General features: G+C 33.9%; 2 protein-coding genes and 1 pseudogene across 3 annotated transcripts; 2 read left to right on the plus strand and 1 right to left on the minus strand.

Annotated features, from left to right (window-relative positions):
• Positions 1–1519: 1519 nt before the first annotated feature.
• LOC123206626 (triacylglycerol lipase 1-like) lies at positions 1520–6779 on the minus strand. 2 transcript variants are annotated; one of them, XM_044623816.1, is made up of 9 exons: positions 6494–6779; positions 5680–5790; positions 5173–5313; positions 4807–4917; positions 4579–4722; positions 4463–4503; positions 4282–4358; positions 2427–2522; positions 1520–1960 (listed from the first exon to the last, which is right to left on the minus strand). In XM_044623816.1, exons 1-9 carry the CDS (start codon positions 6668–6670, stop codon positions 1614–1616), a joined length of 1245 nt encoding a protein of 414 aa, XP_044479751.1. In that variant the 5' UTR covers positions 6671–6779; the 3' UTR covers positions 1520–1613. The 2 variants fall into 2 exon arrangements, with proteins under 2 accessions (XP_044479751.1, XP_044479749.1); XM_044623814.1 differs by having other exon boundaries at positions 4463–4506.
• Positions 6780–9598: 2819 nt separating this feature from the next.
• LOC123206653 (methylthioribose kinase-like) lies at positions 9599–14421 on the plus strand. The gene is given in 7 exon segments (XM_044623847.1): positions 9599–9899; positions 10722–11031; positions 11382–11510; positions 11513–11555; positions 11655–11856; positions 12777–12991; positions 14030–14421. Coding segments are annotated over 7 exon segments (1254 nt in total). The 5' UTR covers positions 9599–9713; the 3' UTR covers positions 14199–14421.
• An 854-nt stretch (positions 14422–15275) lies between these two features.
• LOC123206630 lies at positions 15276–16491 on the plus strand (annotated as a pseudogene).
• Positions 16492–16563: the final 72 nt, after the last annotated feature.

Genomic DNA, 16563 nt, shown 5'->3' on the forward strand with positions numbered 1-16563 from the left:
TTTAATTTTTTATAATTACTAATCATAAAATTAATATAAATCAAATCTACGAAATACATTTAATAGAAGGTATTTTTATTTTTCTCCCAGCAGTTGTACCATATCAGTTAACATATCCCAAATGATAAATGGAAAAATGTATGTTCAGGGCTTGATGGGTGAAAAAAGGCCACTGAAACAAACTTTTGAATGGAATATTGTTCAGCCCCTAGCTATGGGTCCCAAATTTGCAACTGTAATTTCGAAGGTGACATTATCATCCTTAAATTGAATGGCGGTTAAACCAAATTATTAGCTGACAGTATCAATCGCTCTCAGAGGCTGTCCCCAAAACTCTTGTTTTGTCTTCTTACTAGACTTGAACGGCCATATGTATCTGTCTGACTGGTTGCTAGAATTCTATTGTTCACCATTTCAAAGTTAAAATCCAAAGTTCCCCTCAAAATGTTTCATGAAACTTAACTACACCCATAAGTTTCAAAATGTAACAATTAACGCTAAAAAAAATTGAGGGTTGTTTTTTCAAATCAAAGGTTACTTTAATGGCGTATTCTTGGCTCAATGAATCGGATGCCTTGAGTTGACTTGATGCAAATCAAAGCCCCGTACGTTTCCAAGATTAGGTTAGTGGTCACTCTCAAGATACGTCCCGCTGCTAATACGATTGACTTAGTTACAGAGTCTCTGATGCAAGCACGTAGTCAAGTAGGTGGCAAAAAATTAATAATTTATAAATTCTTACAAAATTATATATACGTCAGAATTTTTTTTTAAATACAATCAATATACTTCTCAAAATAATATTATATACAGTAAGAAAATTTGCGTAAATAATAATTTACTAGTGATAAAAAGGCCAAAAGACTTATTCTCACCCAAGTTTTAGTCAACTTTAAATTTCATAAACTCAATTACTCACTCATCATTCAATTTTTATTAAATTTTGTTATTAGTGTAAAAAATAAAAACGTTATTTAAAAATTTTATTTTAAAAAATTAAAATTTATCTCTTTTTTTTATCTTAGTTTTAAAAATTAATAATTTTCTCTCTAACGTAATTTTAAAAAATTACTTTTACCCACCATCTAGGATTTTCATATTTTAGAGTTAAAGTTATCCCCCTCAGAGTTAAAAACATTACAATTACACTTTTATAAAATAAATTTTCTTTCTAATGACTGATGTTTTTAATGATTTACTCTAACGTGTCATTAACTCCACCATTAGTATCCTCTCCCTCTCCGATAGTTTTCCAATGCGAAAACCATCAAAAAAGGTCAATTGAAATTTACACAAATCAGTCTCACAGATCTATACATCAACTAACACGAAGTCTTTAGTGCCATGTGGCTTCTCCGCAATTCCAGAGGAAGTTGATCTTCAAGCAAACTTCTTACTCTTGTCAAAATGATTTGCTTCATCTTGCATCCTAGATGCACAATTGACTAGATTGAAGATAATCTAGCTTTTATCTTCAATAAAGGTAATTAACGGAACAATAATAAAACAATTTTCCCTCCTAAACATCTTTATCTTGATTGATTAAAAAGAGAACAAATGTGACCTACAATATATACATACAGATAATCAGTTGAATACATTGAGAATTATAATCACATATCATATAAAGCAATCATTTCAGAACTACTGGACTTTCCCAAAGACCTGAAAAACCCAATCATATGGCTGTGAAAATCTTCCTTTGCTTTTATGCTCAAGATAAAGTCCATGTGACCATAGTTTTCGAGATAAAGCAATTCTGGTGTTGACTGCAATTCCTTTATAGTATGCTGTACATCTGTCACGTCTGCTAAAGCATCATTTCCACCATAACACATCCATAATGGCAAAGACTTGGGAATGTGGCTAAGATCAAATGCTGGGGGTTTTGTCTGACCATATAGCTTCAAGTTTTTGAAGAATCCATAATCGTACAGCGAAAAAGTACCCTTACGGATCACTGACAAACGTAAGAAAAGAACAAACAGATTTTGAGTATCCTAATAAAACCATAGTGACTTTTTATAATTCTCTTGAACAAGAAATAAAGAGATCCACTTTCTGAACACCTAGTTATTTGCCACCATTGAATTTGTTTAGGTAACTGCAAAATATGTAATGTAAAATTAAAAAAAAAATTAGAGCTTTAAAGAAATAATGGAGTTTGTTCGCAGAATTACTGTAAGACTGAATGTTATTCATGCATTAAAAACTATCCACTGAACTTATAACAGAATATATAGAGGAACAACAGGATGTCTATAATAAGGTGCAGGTAATATCGTTTATTAGGTGTAGCAAAAATCAGAAAGCCGCTTCCGACTATAAAGCTTGTTGCATGAAAAATAACCAAATTTGTAAATGAAATAAAAATAATAATTAATAGAGCAAAGAAGTTTCCTAGAGAGAAATTGTATGAAGCATACTCTGGAACAGATGGCGCATGTTTTTTGCTGAAGAAGGATGAGGTTCATATTCCAGATAGAAGTCCACTCTTGAGTTATTAAAGCAACAGTTTTTCCCTGCAAAGTTAACAACTCCCTCTTATTTTGATAAATGTGCATCAGCATGAACCATTTTAGATTGCATAACAGACAGCACTGCAGTGATTTTGTTGAAGAAGAATATCAGCATTTATAAAGCCCTTAAATGAGAACTGATTAACTGCTATGTAAGCCCATTGATTTGGATCTTTATGAACAGGTGTGGCAGAGTGAGATTGTTGTATGCTTAATTTCCTTTAGAAAAAAGATATACAATTATCCTTTCTCTCATTCATTTCTTACTGTGTTGTTGATTGCTTCTATTGCAAATTGATTAATTGGGTTACTTGTTGGTTGGAACCTTACAGAACGGAAGTGGCCAAGAGCAGGAAGGGTATTTATGTGTCACAAAGAAAATACATTTTGGATCTGCTGCAGGAGACAAGAATGTTAGGGTGTAAACCTAGTGATACACCTATTGAGCACAATCTAAATTTTGATAGTAATGATGGGGATACACCAATGGAGAGAGGTAGGTATCAAAGACTTGTTGGCAAGTTAATCAATCTATATACCATACAAGATTGAACATAGCTGCTGTTGCAATTGTAATAAGTCAACACATGCATAGCCCCCAAGAAAAGCACTTCGAGGCTGTGTATTGAATATTAAGGTACCTTAAGATGACTCCTGGTAAAGGTCTGTTTTTTGGGAAAAATACTGATAGAAAAATTGAAGTATTCACTAATGCAGATTGGGTAGGGACTGTGAATGATAGAAGGTCTATTTCAGACTATCATATGTTTGTGTGGGAGAATTTGGTCACAAGGAGGAGTTAAAAATGAAATTATGGTGGCTAGAAGCAATGTTGAGGCTGAATTTAAAGACATGGCACAGGAAATTTGTGAATTAATATGGCTTAAGAGACTTCTAACTGAGATAAAAATTGAGTGAGGAGCTTGTAAAGCTTTATTGTGATAACAAAGTTGTCATAAGCATAGCACATAATCCTGTGCATCATGACTGGACTAAGTTGAAATAGACGGACACTTTATCAAGGAAAAAATAAAAAATAGACTAGAAGATTGTGTTGATTATCCACCTTCCTACAAGTCAACAGGCAAATGATATCCTTACAAAAGGACTATTTAGACACAGGCTTGAGCAGCAAAATTCCAAGCTGGGAATGTTGAATATTTATTCACCAGCTTGAGGGGTTGTGTAGGAATCATTCGGTTAAGTTGTTGATAGGATTAAACTAGGAATCATCTAGGAAGTTTTAAAATGTTTTAGCTTTTTCCTATTCTATATAAGGCAATGTAAAATAAACAATATACAGAATTAAAAACACAAAATAATGGAATTCACTGGTTTTTACTTTGTATGTCTTTTTTTCTTTCTTTCTTTCCTCCCTACAACTTTGCTACAAACTGCAACAACCACTTCCAAACCAGATATCTACAGTAAGAAAAATGAATCTCAACTTAGGAAATCTTCAATTGTAATTACTTGGGATCCGATTCTTCTTTGTTTAAGGTGAAAAGCATGATCAAACAAACTTGGAATTTGCTTATTATATCCTAAAATTATGGATTGCTATTGAGATTTATATAACAATTAATGGAAACTGAGAGCCTAAAGTAGATGAATATCATAATCGGTCAAGTGTTTAAGAAACACCTTCAGTTGTTGCTTAAGAAAAGACAAAAGAAACTATTTGCTAAAACAGTATTCCAAGAACAACAGATAAGAAACAGAAAATGAATAAGGTTGTGTGAGTGAGAGAGAGCATGCAAACCTGTTATGGTTGTTAGTAAATCATTGCAATCTAAATGGCCATCGCATAGGGAATCAACAAGACCAATTAACACATTACTGAAGATTAAAAAAACAGTGTAAAATTAATAAAAGAAAACAACAAAATTTTCACTTGCTCGTAAAAAAATGAAATGAAAAAATGATTTGAAGCATAACAAAACCTTCTAAAGTTCAGTTCACGCAAGCCCATAGCAAAAACCATCTGCTGGAAAGAATTCACAATCATTTTCATCACCATAAAACATTTCCACAAAGATAAAGGGTAACAAAGGACTACCTGATCAAGATGCACGCCAACCATTCTTAGTACAAGAGGAGCACTAATATGTTCCAAGTACGTTATTGGCGACAGAAGAGCAGCAGCCTCTACCATTTCCACTACATCCGGTTGGGTGAGAGCAGCCAAGGTTATGATTGTTCCCTGTGATGTGTGCAGATAAAATAAGCACATAGGCAAGGAGCTAAAGCAGGCAAACTTTTATGAGAAAAGAAATGTGGTAGGAACCTGTGAATGTCCAACAATGAAGATTTTTGAGCTTGTGATTATATTTATGTTGTGTATCATTTCTGCAGCATCGTACAGAGCCAATTCCTGCCAACTCCAATCCCAAAAATCCTGCAAGAAAAATATGTGCTCACTATATTCATACCGTGCAGAGAGTATTCCAACTTTAATCTCCCTCCATTCTCCGTTTCTATCCTCTTCAACATTGTTAAAGCTCAACCTTCCTATACAAGATAAACTAGGACAAACCAGTCTCCATATGCAATTTAAGTGGACCTCAACCATGGGTATAGCAGGGCTACAGGCAACCATTAAACAACCAGAAGATCATTAAATGACAAAATTTGAAGCATAAACTTCAAGTACCTTGTCATTCTCAGATAATGATATATGGCCATGACTCCAACGTGTTCCACGGACATTTCCAACCCATACGTCAAAACCATGATCTGCAAGGACAAAGCCCAATGACTCCTCAGGAGAATCCAAAAACCATGCATCACCTCCCTGTACAGAAAAATTAGTAGGTTTTACCAAATTGCATTAAAAGATCACATCATTGAAAACTTATCCCACTAAGAAACTAACTGCTAAACATTTGTAATATGTAAATATAAGGTACACCATATTCTCAGTATCATCGTTTATCCAGAAATTACTATAAACATCAAGAATATGGTTATAAGAGATGTACTACATGGAAAGTCAGGTTGTATTGTTTAGAGCATACATCTTTGTGCTAAAATGCAGAAGGGGGCACACAAAAAAAGATCCTACCATCTGAGCTTTAAGTATTAAAAAAAATGAACATATGAAATCAACAATGCAACACTATTTTTTATATTGGTAGTGGCAGTACAGTGAGATGCTCACCATAAAGAGACCATGCAACAGCAAAACAGGAGGACCTCGCTGAACTTTTAGATTAGCATTGCTAGATGACACACGTTGGAGACCCAATAAGTAGCCATCCTTTGTTTGAATCTATCAAAAAAAAGAGAAAAAACATATTTAAGTGTCCAATAGACAACTCAAGTTACAAATAATCATATCGGCAGAATCTCTCACTAGCAATTTATATCAACTAAAAGACGGGGATTAACTAATAGTGTAGTTGGAAGTGCTTTAGCTATCATTCACGACCTTTCAAATAGTTACATGTGTCTATTTTGCAGTATTCAGCTCAAATGGAGAAGCACTCGATATGTGATTTCCTAGAAACTCCTTTTTAATTGAAAAGGCAATTATTTCTTTCTATAGAAGCACTAAATGGGTGCTTTTCCAGAAACTTCTTTTACTATTTTTACAAAAACACTCACAAAGCACCATAAGACTTTATTTGGCAGCTTCAGAAACTTCAAAAGAAAGAAAGTGTATTAATATGCAGCTATTGCCTTATCAATTCATCAATTTCCTCAGATTCATCAAAAATTCCTCCGCTCTCTCACAAATTATGACACAAGATCGAGATAAATCAAGGTTTTGTTAGTTTGCCTACAAAACCAGTAAATTTAATTTAATTCATTAAATCCCGCATTAACGATAACAATTTACAATAATAATAATAATAATAACCATATTTGACTGTTAGCTCAACCCATAAGATTTTGCCTTGCCCCTGAAGAAGTTAAATAAAGTGCAAAAAACTATAAGAATCGGGTAGTAAGTAATTAGAGAGAGACGGTACAGTATGTTCAGTGCAGGGATAGCCGTTGGGTTGGATGAGCTGAGCACAGAGGGAGAGAGCGCCATTGTCCGGTGATCGGCGCCGCGAAATTGAATGCGAAGGTTGGACGATGGAGATATCTAGAATGGATAGAGCGAGGACGGTGGAAATCACCAGGAATGAAAGCGACCTCTGCATCTGCCTCTGAAATTACTAAGATAACGAGAACGGGAAACGATACGTTGCTGCATTCCCTCCCCTCCGTTATTCGGGTTTTAAAAAAGCAAATATCTCAAGTGTTAATTTCAAACATAAAATATTGTGCGTTATATATATATATATAGGTCAAAAGAGTACTTCTCACCTAGCAAAATCTCAAAACTTTTATTTTTTATTTTTTTAAAATCTAAATATTCATTTATAATAAAATATTAGTTAAAATTCTCAATTAAAGTTAAAAGTTATTTATTAAAAAATTAAAGTTTTATCATTTTTCCCCCTATATTTAAAAATTTTACATTTCTCTTAATCTAAAGTTTAAAAAGTGACAAAAATCTCTCTAGGATTTGTTACTCTTCATTCAATGCTAATTTTTTCTTTATCATGATAATTGAACCAAATATATATATATATGGGCCAAAGACTATTTCCCACCCAAGGTATAGTAAAATTCCAAATTTCTATCGTTCAATTTTTAAAAACTCAAACATCTACTAATAATTAAATTTTTATTAAAAATTTAATTAAGATTAAGATAAAATCATTATTTATTAAACAATTAAAGTTTTAATATATTTTTCTCTCTCATATTTAAAAGCTTACATGGTAAAGAGAGATAATATACACTATCAATGATATTATTTAAAAATTTATTAAAGATAAATGTATATTTCTCTTATGTTATCTAAAGAATTATTATATTTACTATTTATATTTTTAAAATATAATATAGTTCTATAATTTATAATATAAAATTTATACATCTCATTTATTGTATATTTATTTAAGGATGCAATTAACAATTTTAAAATTATTAAAAGATATATTGAAATTTTAAAATTCTTAAAATATTTAAAAACATTTTCATATTTACTCATATATTTACCTCTAATATTTTCAAAAAGCAAATTTATCTTATACATGAAATCATATTTCATTGATAATCCTATTTATATTTGTATTAATATTTTTTTTATTGTTTTTAATTAAAATTAATATAAATTTTATTTTATTGATAAATTTTTCTTCTAGAAATTGTAATATCCTACTAATTTTATTTTATTTTATTATTGTTACTTAGATTTTATAGATAACAGTAATGAAAAGTTTTAACCATTTACCACCTAAGTTTTCATGCAACTTACGACTATTTTGGTCAAAATATTAATTATATCCTCTAAAGTCGGAATGTTTCTTGTCGTCCATTTAACCATGCAAAGACTTCCAGTTATTTTTTCTGTTTAGCAAAACTCTCTATTAAAACCTTGTATGTCCAAAACTAGAAATACCAATTGGAAGACCATAATTATCGACCATAATATGAAATTAAAATAGAGAATATTATGAAGATACAAAAGTGAGGGAGATAACATGTAAGATTATACGCTTTCACCGGTGGCATCTTCGACTTCTTTTTACTAGCTATTATAATCTTCACATACCGTGTACTAAGAAATTAACCTTCACATATTTTGAGTATTTCTAGTGATTCGTTTACTAAGAAGCTATCTTCACATGTTGAGAAGTTTAATTTTTGTATGCTCTACATATTGAGAAGTTAAGTTAGTTAATCTTCACATACTTTGCGTCTTGAAAAGTTAACCTTCACATACACTACATAATTTACCTACTAAGAGATTATTTTTTACATACTCCACATACTTCAGATACTAAAAAGTGACATTTCATATTTTGTAAACTGAGAAGTTACCCTTCGTATACTGAGAAGTCTTAAAAAAGGTTAAGTTGGTAGAAAGGTTCGAAACTGTAAACAAAAGGCAGAAAGGATCGAAACCAATGATATAAGGCAGCCTCGGCCAGTTGGACACATCATGCTTCACCCAATTTAAAGCAATGTGAAAGAATCGGATTCTTCTTTCACATTACACAACCATAATCACGCCGCACCAATAAAATAAAACCAATTACTCATTATCCTCTTTCGATGGGAGAATAACTGCTTCCCACCCCTTTTTTTAAAGATAAATTTCTTGCTCTTCAACTTTAGAAATGACATATTTTTCATCTTCAGTCTTATTTTTTTGTCATCTTTAATTAGCACTTAATTAATTTATCCAATTTTGAATCTTAATTATATTTTATTAAAAAAATATATTTTTATATTCTTTTTAATTCAATATCTTCTTCTTCACACCCCACCATCCCTAATTATCCCACTACAACTCTTCTTTATATTTTAATCTTCGTCTCATCACATTTTTCAATACTTCTCAATCATGATTCTTTTTCATCTACAAATTTTAATCTTAAAATTAATAATCAAACCTCTAATGACTAGTCATTCTTTAGCTAGAATCATACAATTCAGTAAGATACTACTCATAATTGAAAAAAAAATTCAACCAAAACACGTCTTAGTAAGGAAGGAATTTGTCCTATATCCTTAAAAATTTTTAGGTTAAAAGCCTTAATCAATCTATATCCAAAATTATCCCTTAAAGAAGTTTGAGTCTAATTTTGTTAGAAGGGGACTCAATCTCCTCATCAAGGTTTCAGTCAAAATCTTTAGAAGCTAAAGCTAACTCATTCCCATTTCATTTTCCTCACTCTTTTTCCCCTGCCTCTTCCCTAAACTCTAGGACTTCTTTCTCATCGTCCTCCACGACCTCACTATTTGTATGGTAGTCTTCACCTACCACATTGCCTCCTCCACCTCCAATCGGTGGTATGCAGCCACAAGATGGTCATTGTGGTGATTGCCCTATTTGAGGTTCAATCTTTGTGCTCATGATCTTTACTAGCACTAGCACACTGACTTTTTGGTAAACTTGAAGTCTTATGTGATTTTTGAAGTTCAAGGGTGGGAAAATGTTATTCATGCAAAAGAAGGGTTGGGAAAACCGGTCACCCTCTTCTAAATTTATAAAACCGTCCACATTCGATGTACTACCAGTGAAAACAACTTTTCTTTTCTCCGTGAAAATCTCAAACTCCACCTGCAACATCTCTCTCTCTTAAGCCACGCTGCGGAGAAGCTTGGGTTCCAATAGCCACTGCACAGATGGCATTCACGGAATATAGGCGACTTGACGAGGACTCTTTAATAGAGTACATCAAAGCGACGCCTTCTTTGTCCTCCAAGATTGGTAACAAGTTCGATGACTTGACCATCAAAGAAGTCGGAGATGGAAACCTTAATTTCGTCTATATCGTTATTGGCACTTCTGGTTCTTTTGTCATCAAGCAGGTACCTAGATTTATTTTTTCAATAGGATTAATATATCTTTATTACAAATAGTAAGCTTACTAAGAAAGCTTCTTGATGAAATGTTTTTGGATACAGTTTTCAATTGTAAATCTATGGACGATGGTATAACTGCTTTAAATTTGCTGTAATTATTTGGAATTATACTTATTTTAATTTTTGGAAGAAAATTTTCATTTACTTTGCGAGCTTGAGAAAAACAACCTAGATTTCCCTGTTAAAACTTGTTCCCCAATTAGTGAGCCAATGTTGCCTTAATATGTTTTCCTTTTGGGTTTTTTTTCTTTAGAATCATCTAATTAACATGCAACTAAAGCTCAATCGATATACACATTTGAATTGTCTTTTAGAATCTCAGGCATTTTACATTCCAGCTGGATTTGAGCTTTCAGACTTTCAGAGCATTACTTTCCTTAATTTGTCAAGTTAAATTGACCATGCAATTAATCTAGGTACTAGGTAGTGTATTATAAAAGTATGTCATACTGCTTACAACTTTTATTAAAAGATCAGCACGCTAATGTTCCTGTGGTAGAACAGATTTCGGTGTCTATGTGCTTAGAAATGACATTGTTTGACTAACAATTGGTGACATTAAAAGGAATAAAAGAACATTATCAATCTAGTTAGACATTGAGCTTTTGGCTTTTTTGCATTAACTCTATTTTCAGGTGCTTTATTTGTATAATTTTTATGGACTAAGGCGGTGCTTCCATCCTTATTTAAGGGTTTTTTTGTTATTAATATACATATGGATATAATGTGAAAGTGTTGAGATGAGTTTCTTAATTTGATTGGGTTTAGGCTCTTCCATACATACGGTGTATTGGTGAATCATGGCCCATGACAAAGGAGCGAGCATATTTTGAGGCAATGGCATTGAAAGAGCATGGACAGCTGTGCCCAGGTCATGTTCCCGAAGTCTATCATTTTGACCATACTATGGCGTTGATTGGTATGCGATACTTGGAGCCTCCACATATTATCCTAAGAAAAGGGTTGATTGCTGGAATTGAGTATCCATTGCTTGCGGAACACATGTCAGAATACATGGCAAGGACTCTTTTCTGCACATCTCTTCTTTATCGTACTACCATGGAGCACAAACGTGCTGGTAAAAGTTTTTCCATTCTTTGTATTTTGTTTGTATGTTCCTTTGTTTTTCCTAGTGTGTATATTCCATTTATTCAGTTAAAAAGTTGGGCTTCTAATATACCTGATATTTATTGCATAATACATTTCAGGCATATGTAACTTGTAGGTTATGAGATGTTTCTATGCTTGAAATTTTGTTCTTGTTTTTTGAATTGTTGCTGCAGTGATGTATACATTTTGATTTTTTTCTCCTAATTTTAATCATTTTTTAATTTCTAAATAATTTTTGGCTCTGAAGCTGTAGTTCTATACTACGTTGAAGTTTTTGTTGAAACATGACCAATATGCTTTTCACTATTGATGATGCAGTTGCTGACTTTTGTGGAAATGTGGAGCTATGCAGGCTTACTGAGCAGGTTGTTTTTTCGGACCCCTATAAAGTATCTCAATATAACCGTTGCACATCTCCTTTTCTTGACCGTGATGCTGAGGCTGTGCGGGGGACAACATTTTAAAGCTTGAAGTAGCTGAGTTGAAATCCAAGTACTATTACTTCCGCAATACTGATTTCTTTCCATAATGTATGGAAGCTCTTTATTTGGAAAAGAACATTTATATTAACCAGATATGCAATTTGTATAGGTTCTGTGAAAGAGCACAAGCTCTGATACATGGGGATCTCCACACTGGGTCTGTCATGGTTACTCATGATTCAACTCAGATTATAGATCCAGAATTTGCATTTTATGGACCAATGGGTTTTGATATTGGAGCTTTTCTTGGAAACTTAATTTTGGCTTATTTTGCTCAAGATGGACATGCTGATCAAGGGAATGATCGGAAAGTATGTCTCAGTTTTTTGATTGCTTTGCCTTCATTATATATTTTTGTTATGTGGAGATGTTATTTTGTGCATGTCCTGATCCTTTCTACCTAATGCATTATGCGTTTTAAAATCTTCCCCTCCCCTTCCAACCTGTTTTTTTTATACTTAATGAAGTAGCTACTCTTAATTATTTAACTAATTAATTTTTTTGGGGGGTGGGGGAGAGATGGGACACTTCTATATTTTTCTTCTGTGTGGTGTTGTCTTTGTGCCACTTTTTTCTTCTCTTTTTTTAGGAAAAGAAAAAGTTGGTGCATGCCTTGGTACTGCATGTAACAACTAGTTTGTTTCGTGCCCTGTTTAATAAATTTCAGGACTTGTGTTCTAACATCACAATTTATATGTACCTTTATATATCTGCATGCCTTCTTTGTTAATTATTTTTGGCTTTTAACTGTGTTAGTTTTGGCTCTCATCTGTGTGACTAGCATTTAAAATTTCTCAACTGTCACCCCTTGAGGGATTTTATGGTATGGAACTCGTGGTACTAGCTCTAGGAGGATCAGGTATGTTAGCAGCAGTCCAAGAAGGCAAACAAATGAATAAGTGAAGTAATTAAAAACGAACTAATGAGTGCTCAGTTGCTGCTGGTAGACATTTAACTTGAAGCATTGTTGATTCTAGTGTAACATTGGGTTTAGAATTTGGTGCTTTAGAAATAAATGATAATGGGATACTTAACAATGCCGATGTAAATGAGTATTAGATGTGTAACATTATGATTATGTGATTGTGTTCTTTCTTTTGCTTTTTTCTATCCTTTTTTTGTTTCTAAGTGGGGAAAAAGGAGGGGTAAATTTAGGACAATTCAAGGGACTGCTTTGCAGTGTTTGATTTTACTTTTAGGGTTTTTGCCTAAAGTTAATTTCTTCTTGCAGACATATAAAAAATGGATTTTGAAAACAATTGAAGAGACTTGGACTCTATTCCACGATAAGTTCACAGCACTTTGGCATCAACACAAGGATGGGTCGGGTGAGGCATACCTTCCAGAAATTTATAATAACCCTGATCTTCAGCTGCTTATACAAGAAAAATATATGAAAGAATTATTCCATGACACCCTTGGATTTGGTGCTGCCAAAATGATAAGGTGAGATGGAAGATTTTTATTCTTCATTTACATTTTTTTATTTACTTTCATAGCTCCCAGGCTAGCTTTTGTAGACTTTTACGGTTTAGTATTGCTGTTGTGGAAGCTATCTTGACCCTTTTTTTCATCGGTTATGGTCTTGTTTGTTTGGCTTGCTATCATGATTTTGGTTTTCCCTCATAAATTTAGTGTTTTTACCTGATCTAGTTTGTGAATGTGGACTGACCCTTGACTAAAATTTTGAGTTTCCACTGATCTAGATTGTTGGATTTAGTAGTTATTACTCTGGTGATAATTTTTTCTAAACTGAAATAAATTCAAGCTTGGAATGGTCATGAGTTTAATTATGTATCCATTATGCTTACCCCAATCTTGTTCTTGTTATCTTAACAGTAAAAATTGTCAGCTTATTGAAGTTTAATAATGAATTATGGTTGATCGATACCAGAAATAATAACAGAATTGTGATGTTGTGTAACAACTTATGCTTGATAAGTTATTGCTCCTATTAATTAATTAATGATAAAAATCATGACTACATAAATTTGGATCCACACAATAAGTCCATTATTAGCTTAAATTTCTGAGGTTATTGGTCTCAGCATTTGTTGAGTTTTCTTCTTTCCACATTATCTTGTTTTTGTTACCTTTCCAGTAAAAAATTGTCAGCTTATTTAAGTTGTATAATGAATGATGGTTGATCGATACCAGAAAATAATAACAGAGTTGTGATGTCACATATCAACTTAAGCTTGACAGGTTATGTTAGAATCCTGAAATATTCCCCCCTCTATTAATCCATTAATGATACAAATCAAGACTTACATAAATTTGGATCCATCCCATAAGAAGTCCATTAATTAAATGCTGTCGTAAATATGAGGGAGACCCCATTCCTATTAGCTTAAATTTTGTAGGTAATTGGTTGCAGCATTTGTTAAGTTTTCTTGTTTCCTATAACTTAGCAGTTTTCTCCAATATATAGATTTAGGAGTTTGTAAATCCATGATGATGATGTTTTCACCATTTGATGGATAGGAGGATTGTTGGTGTTGCCCATGTTGAGGATTTTGAATCAATTACAGATGCTAGCAAACGTGCAGCTTGTGAGAGGCGAGCTCTTGAATTGGCAAAAACACTTCTGAAGGAAAGGCGAAAATTCCAAACCATTACTGAAGTTGTTTCAGCAATTCAGCTTCAGCCGTAACACAAGTTTTATGTAAGATTGGTGGTTAGTTTCATGTGGTGAGGTTCTGTATGAAAGCAGTTTCACGTTCTTGCTTAAAATGGGGGAAAAAGAGAAGCAAGTTTCGTTGACTCTGAACAAGCGGTGGTGAGAGAACCACTACTTATTGCAATATTATCTTGGCTGTGATTGTATTGTCGTGACTGGGTGCATATCAGAGTATAAAATTTCCCTCTATTTACTACTTTCTTGAGCAGCTAGTAAGTCCTGGCTCCAATTACCTTGAGGATTTTAATTATAACCAACCTGTCATCACTCAAGGGTAATTTGATTGGAGCAAGCAGTATGTTCATTACTCTATTAGATAAACTGCCGGCACCTGGGTGAATTAATTTTGTTGATGCTAGTACTGGCTATCTTGGGCTTTGTTTGGTGAAATATCCGGCATCATTCATTATGAATCGTTTCTTCACTGAGAGTTATGATAAAGCATATTTTATTATAATTAGACAATAAAATTATGTGTATCCACTTTAGGTATATAAATATATATATATTTATATGTGTTATCATATGAGTGAATAAATTTGAATTAATGATAAAATAATATTCAATTGTGCGATAACATATATAAATATTAATATTTATGTATTTAAAATAGGTACGTATAGTATTGGTTCTAACGAGAGTTCTGTCAGGTAGGGCTGGATTCGAGCCGAGCCGAGCTCGGCTCGCAGCCAGCTCGGGCTCGGCTCGTTTTTTAATGGCCGGCTCGAGTTCGGCTCGAGCTCGACTCGAGCCGGATTCGGTTCGGCTCGAGTTCGGCTCGTTTTGCGTTCGGCTCGGTAACGGCTCGGCTCGACTCGTTTTTCATATCAAAACGGCACCGTTTTGTGTATATATGAGGATCAAAACGACGTCGTTTTGTATAAAAAATTTTTAAAAAAATATACCGAGCCAGCTCAGGCTCGGCTCGAGCTCGAGCCCGAGCTGGCTCGGCTCGAATCCAGCCCTACTGTCAGGACATGTTTCTTTCTTTTTTCTGGATGATTCTCTATGTTTTTAGATATTTATACTGCATTTTATGATACTGGGTGAGTACTTTCTTCTTTAATTTATATAGCAGTGGACACCGCGCCATCGTTTGTTGAATGTTCAAATGCCGCCAGTATATATGAATATTGTCCAAATTTGATTAATGACAAGGCAAATCCAAGTTTTCTTCTTCTGCGCCAATAAGGTAATGCAAAATCGCCATTTTGATATCAATTAAATCACGTCTTCATTCAATGAAGCCTTGGCCTCCACAAGTCGCTGGGCCCACATTCGCTGACCAAACCAACATTAAACGTCTTTTATTGTCTCCTTAAAGCCTGAAACTTCATCGTTTAACTCTTCACTGTTTTCCTAAACCTCCAATAGCCACAGCACACCGATGGCCTTCACCGGGTTCAGCCCGCTTGACGAAAAACTTTTGATCGAGTATATCAAAGCCACACCCACTTTGTCCTCTAAAATTGGTAACAAGTTTGATGACTTGATCATCAAAGAAGTCGGAGATGGCAACATGAATTTCGTTTACATAGTTGCCGGCACTTCTGGTTCTCTAGTCATCAAGCAGGTACTTCAGATATAATTCCTTTTGTCTTCAAAAACTTCGTAGTGTTGACTATTTGAGATGACTTTTGTAATCTGTTTGTGGGTGCACAGGCCCTTGAATACATTCGATGCATCGGGATTCATGGCCAATGACAAAGAGCGAGCATATTTTGAGGCCTTGGCATTGAAAGAGCACGGCCAAATGTGCCCTGATCATGTTCCGGAAGTTTATCATTTTGATCGTACCATGTCTTTGATCGGAATGCGATACTTGGAGCCTCCGCATATTATCCTGAGGAAAGGACTGACTGCAGGAATTGAGTATCCATTGCTTGCAGAACACATATCAGAATATATGGCAAAGACCCTTTTCTGCACGTCTCTTCTGTACCGTTCTACCATGGAGCATAAACGTGCTGGTAAGAATTATTACATAACATAGCTTAATTTACCATTCGCACACTTAACTTCCAGTGGGATGCTTTCACAACAAGTCGATAAAGGGCAGCTAATGAGCTTAATTGAATGATTGATGCAGTTGCTGAATTTTGTGGGAATGCAGAGCTATGCAGGCATACTGCACGGGTTGTTTTTTCTGACCCTTACAGAGAATCTCAATATAACCATTGGACTTCTCCTTATCTTGACCGTGATGCGGAGGCTGTGAGGGACGATAATTCTTTGAAGAGATCGAAATTGCTGAGTTGAAATCCAAGTACTATATCTTCCTCTGTACTAGTTTTCTTTCAACAATATGTGGCAATATCCAATATAGCTAATATCATTT

The sequence above is a fragment of the Mangifera indica genome, unplaced genomic scaffold (assembly GCF_011075055.1).
Source record: "Mangifera indica cultivar Alphonso unplaced genomic scaffold, CATAS_Mindica_2.1 Un_0044, whole genome shotgun sequence".
Lineage (NCBI taxonomy): Eukaryota > Viridiplantae > Streptophyta > Magnoliopsida > Sapindales > Anacardiaceae > Mangifera > Mangifera indica.

Bases quoted from the DNA above. Each gene is read 5' to 3' on its own strand.
- LOC123206626 (XM_044623814.1), bottom strand. From the start codon at position 6,670: ATGCAGAGGTCGCTTTCATTCCTGGTGATTTCCACCGTCCTCGCTCTA. The intron at 5,791-6,493 runs GTACCGTCTCTC...TTTTTTTGATAG, and splicing joins ATCCCTGCACTGAACATACT to ATTCAAACAAAGGATGGCTA. The intron at 4,918-5,172 runs GTACTTGAAGTT...TTTTTCTTGCAG, and splicing joins CATTATCTGAGAATGACAAG to GATTTTTGGGATTGGAGTTG.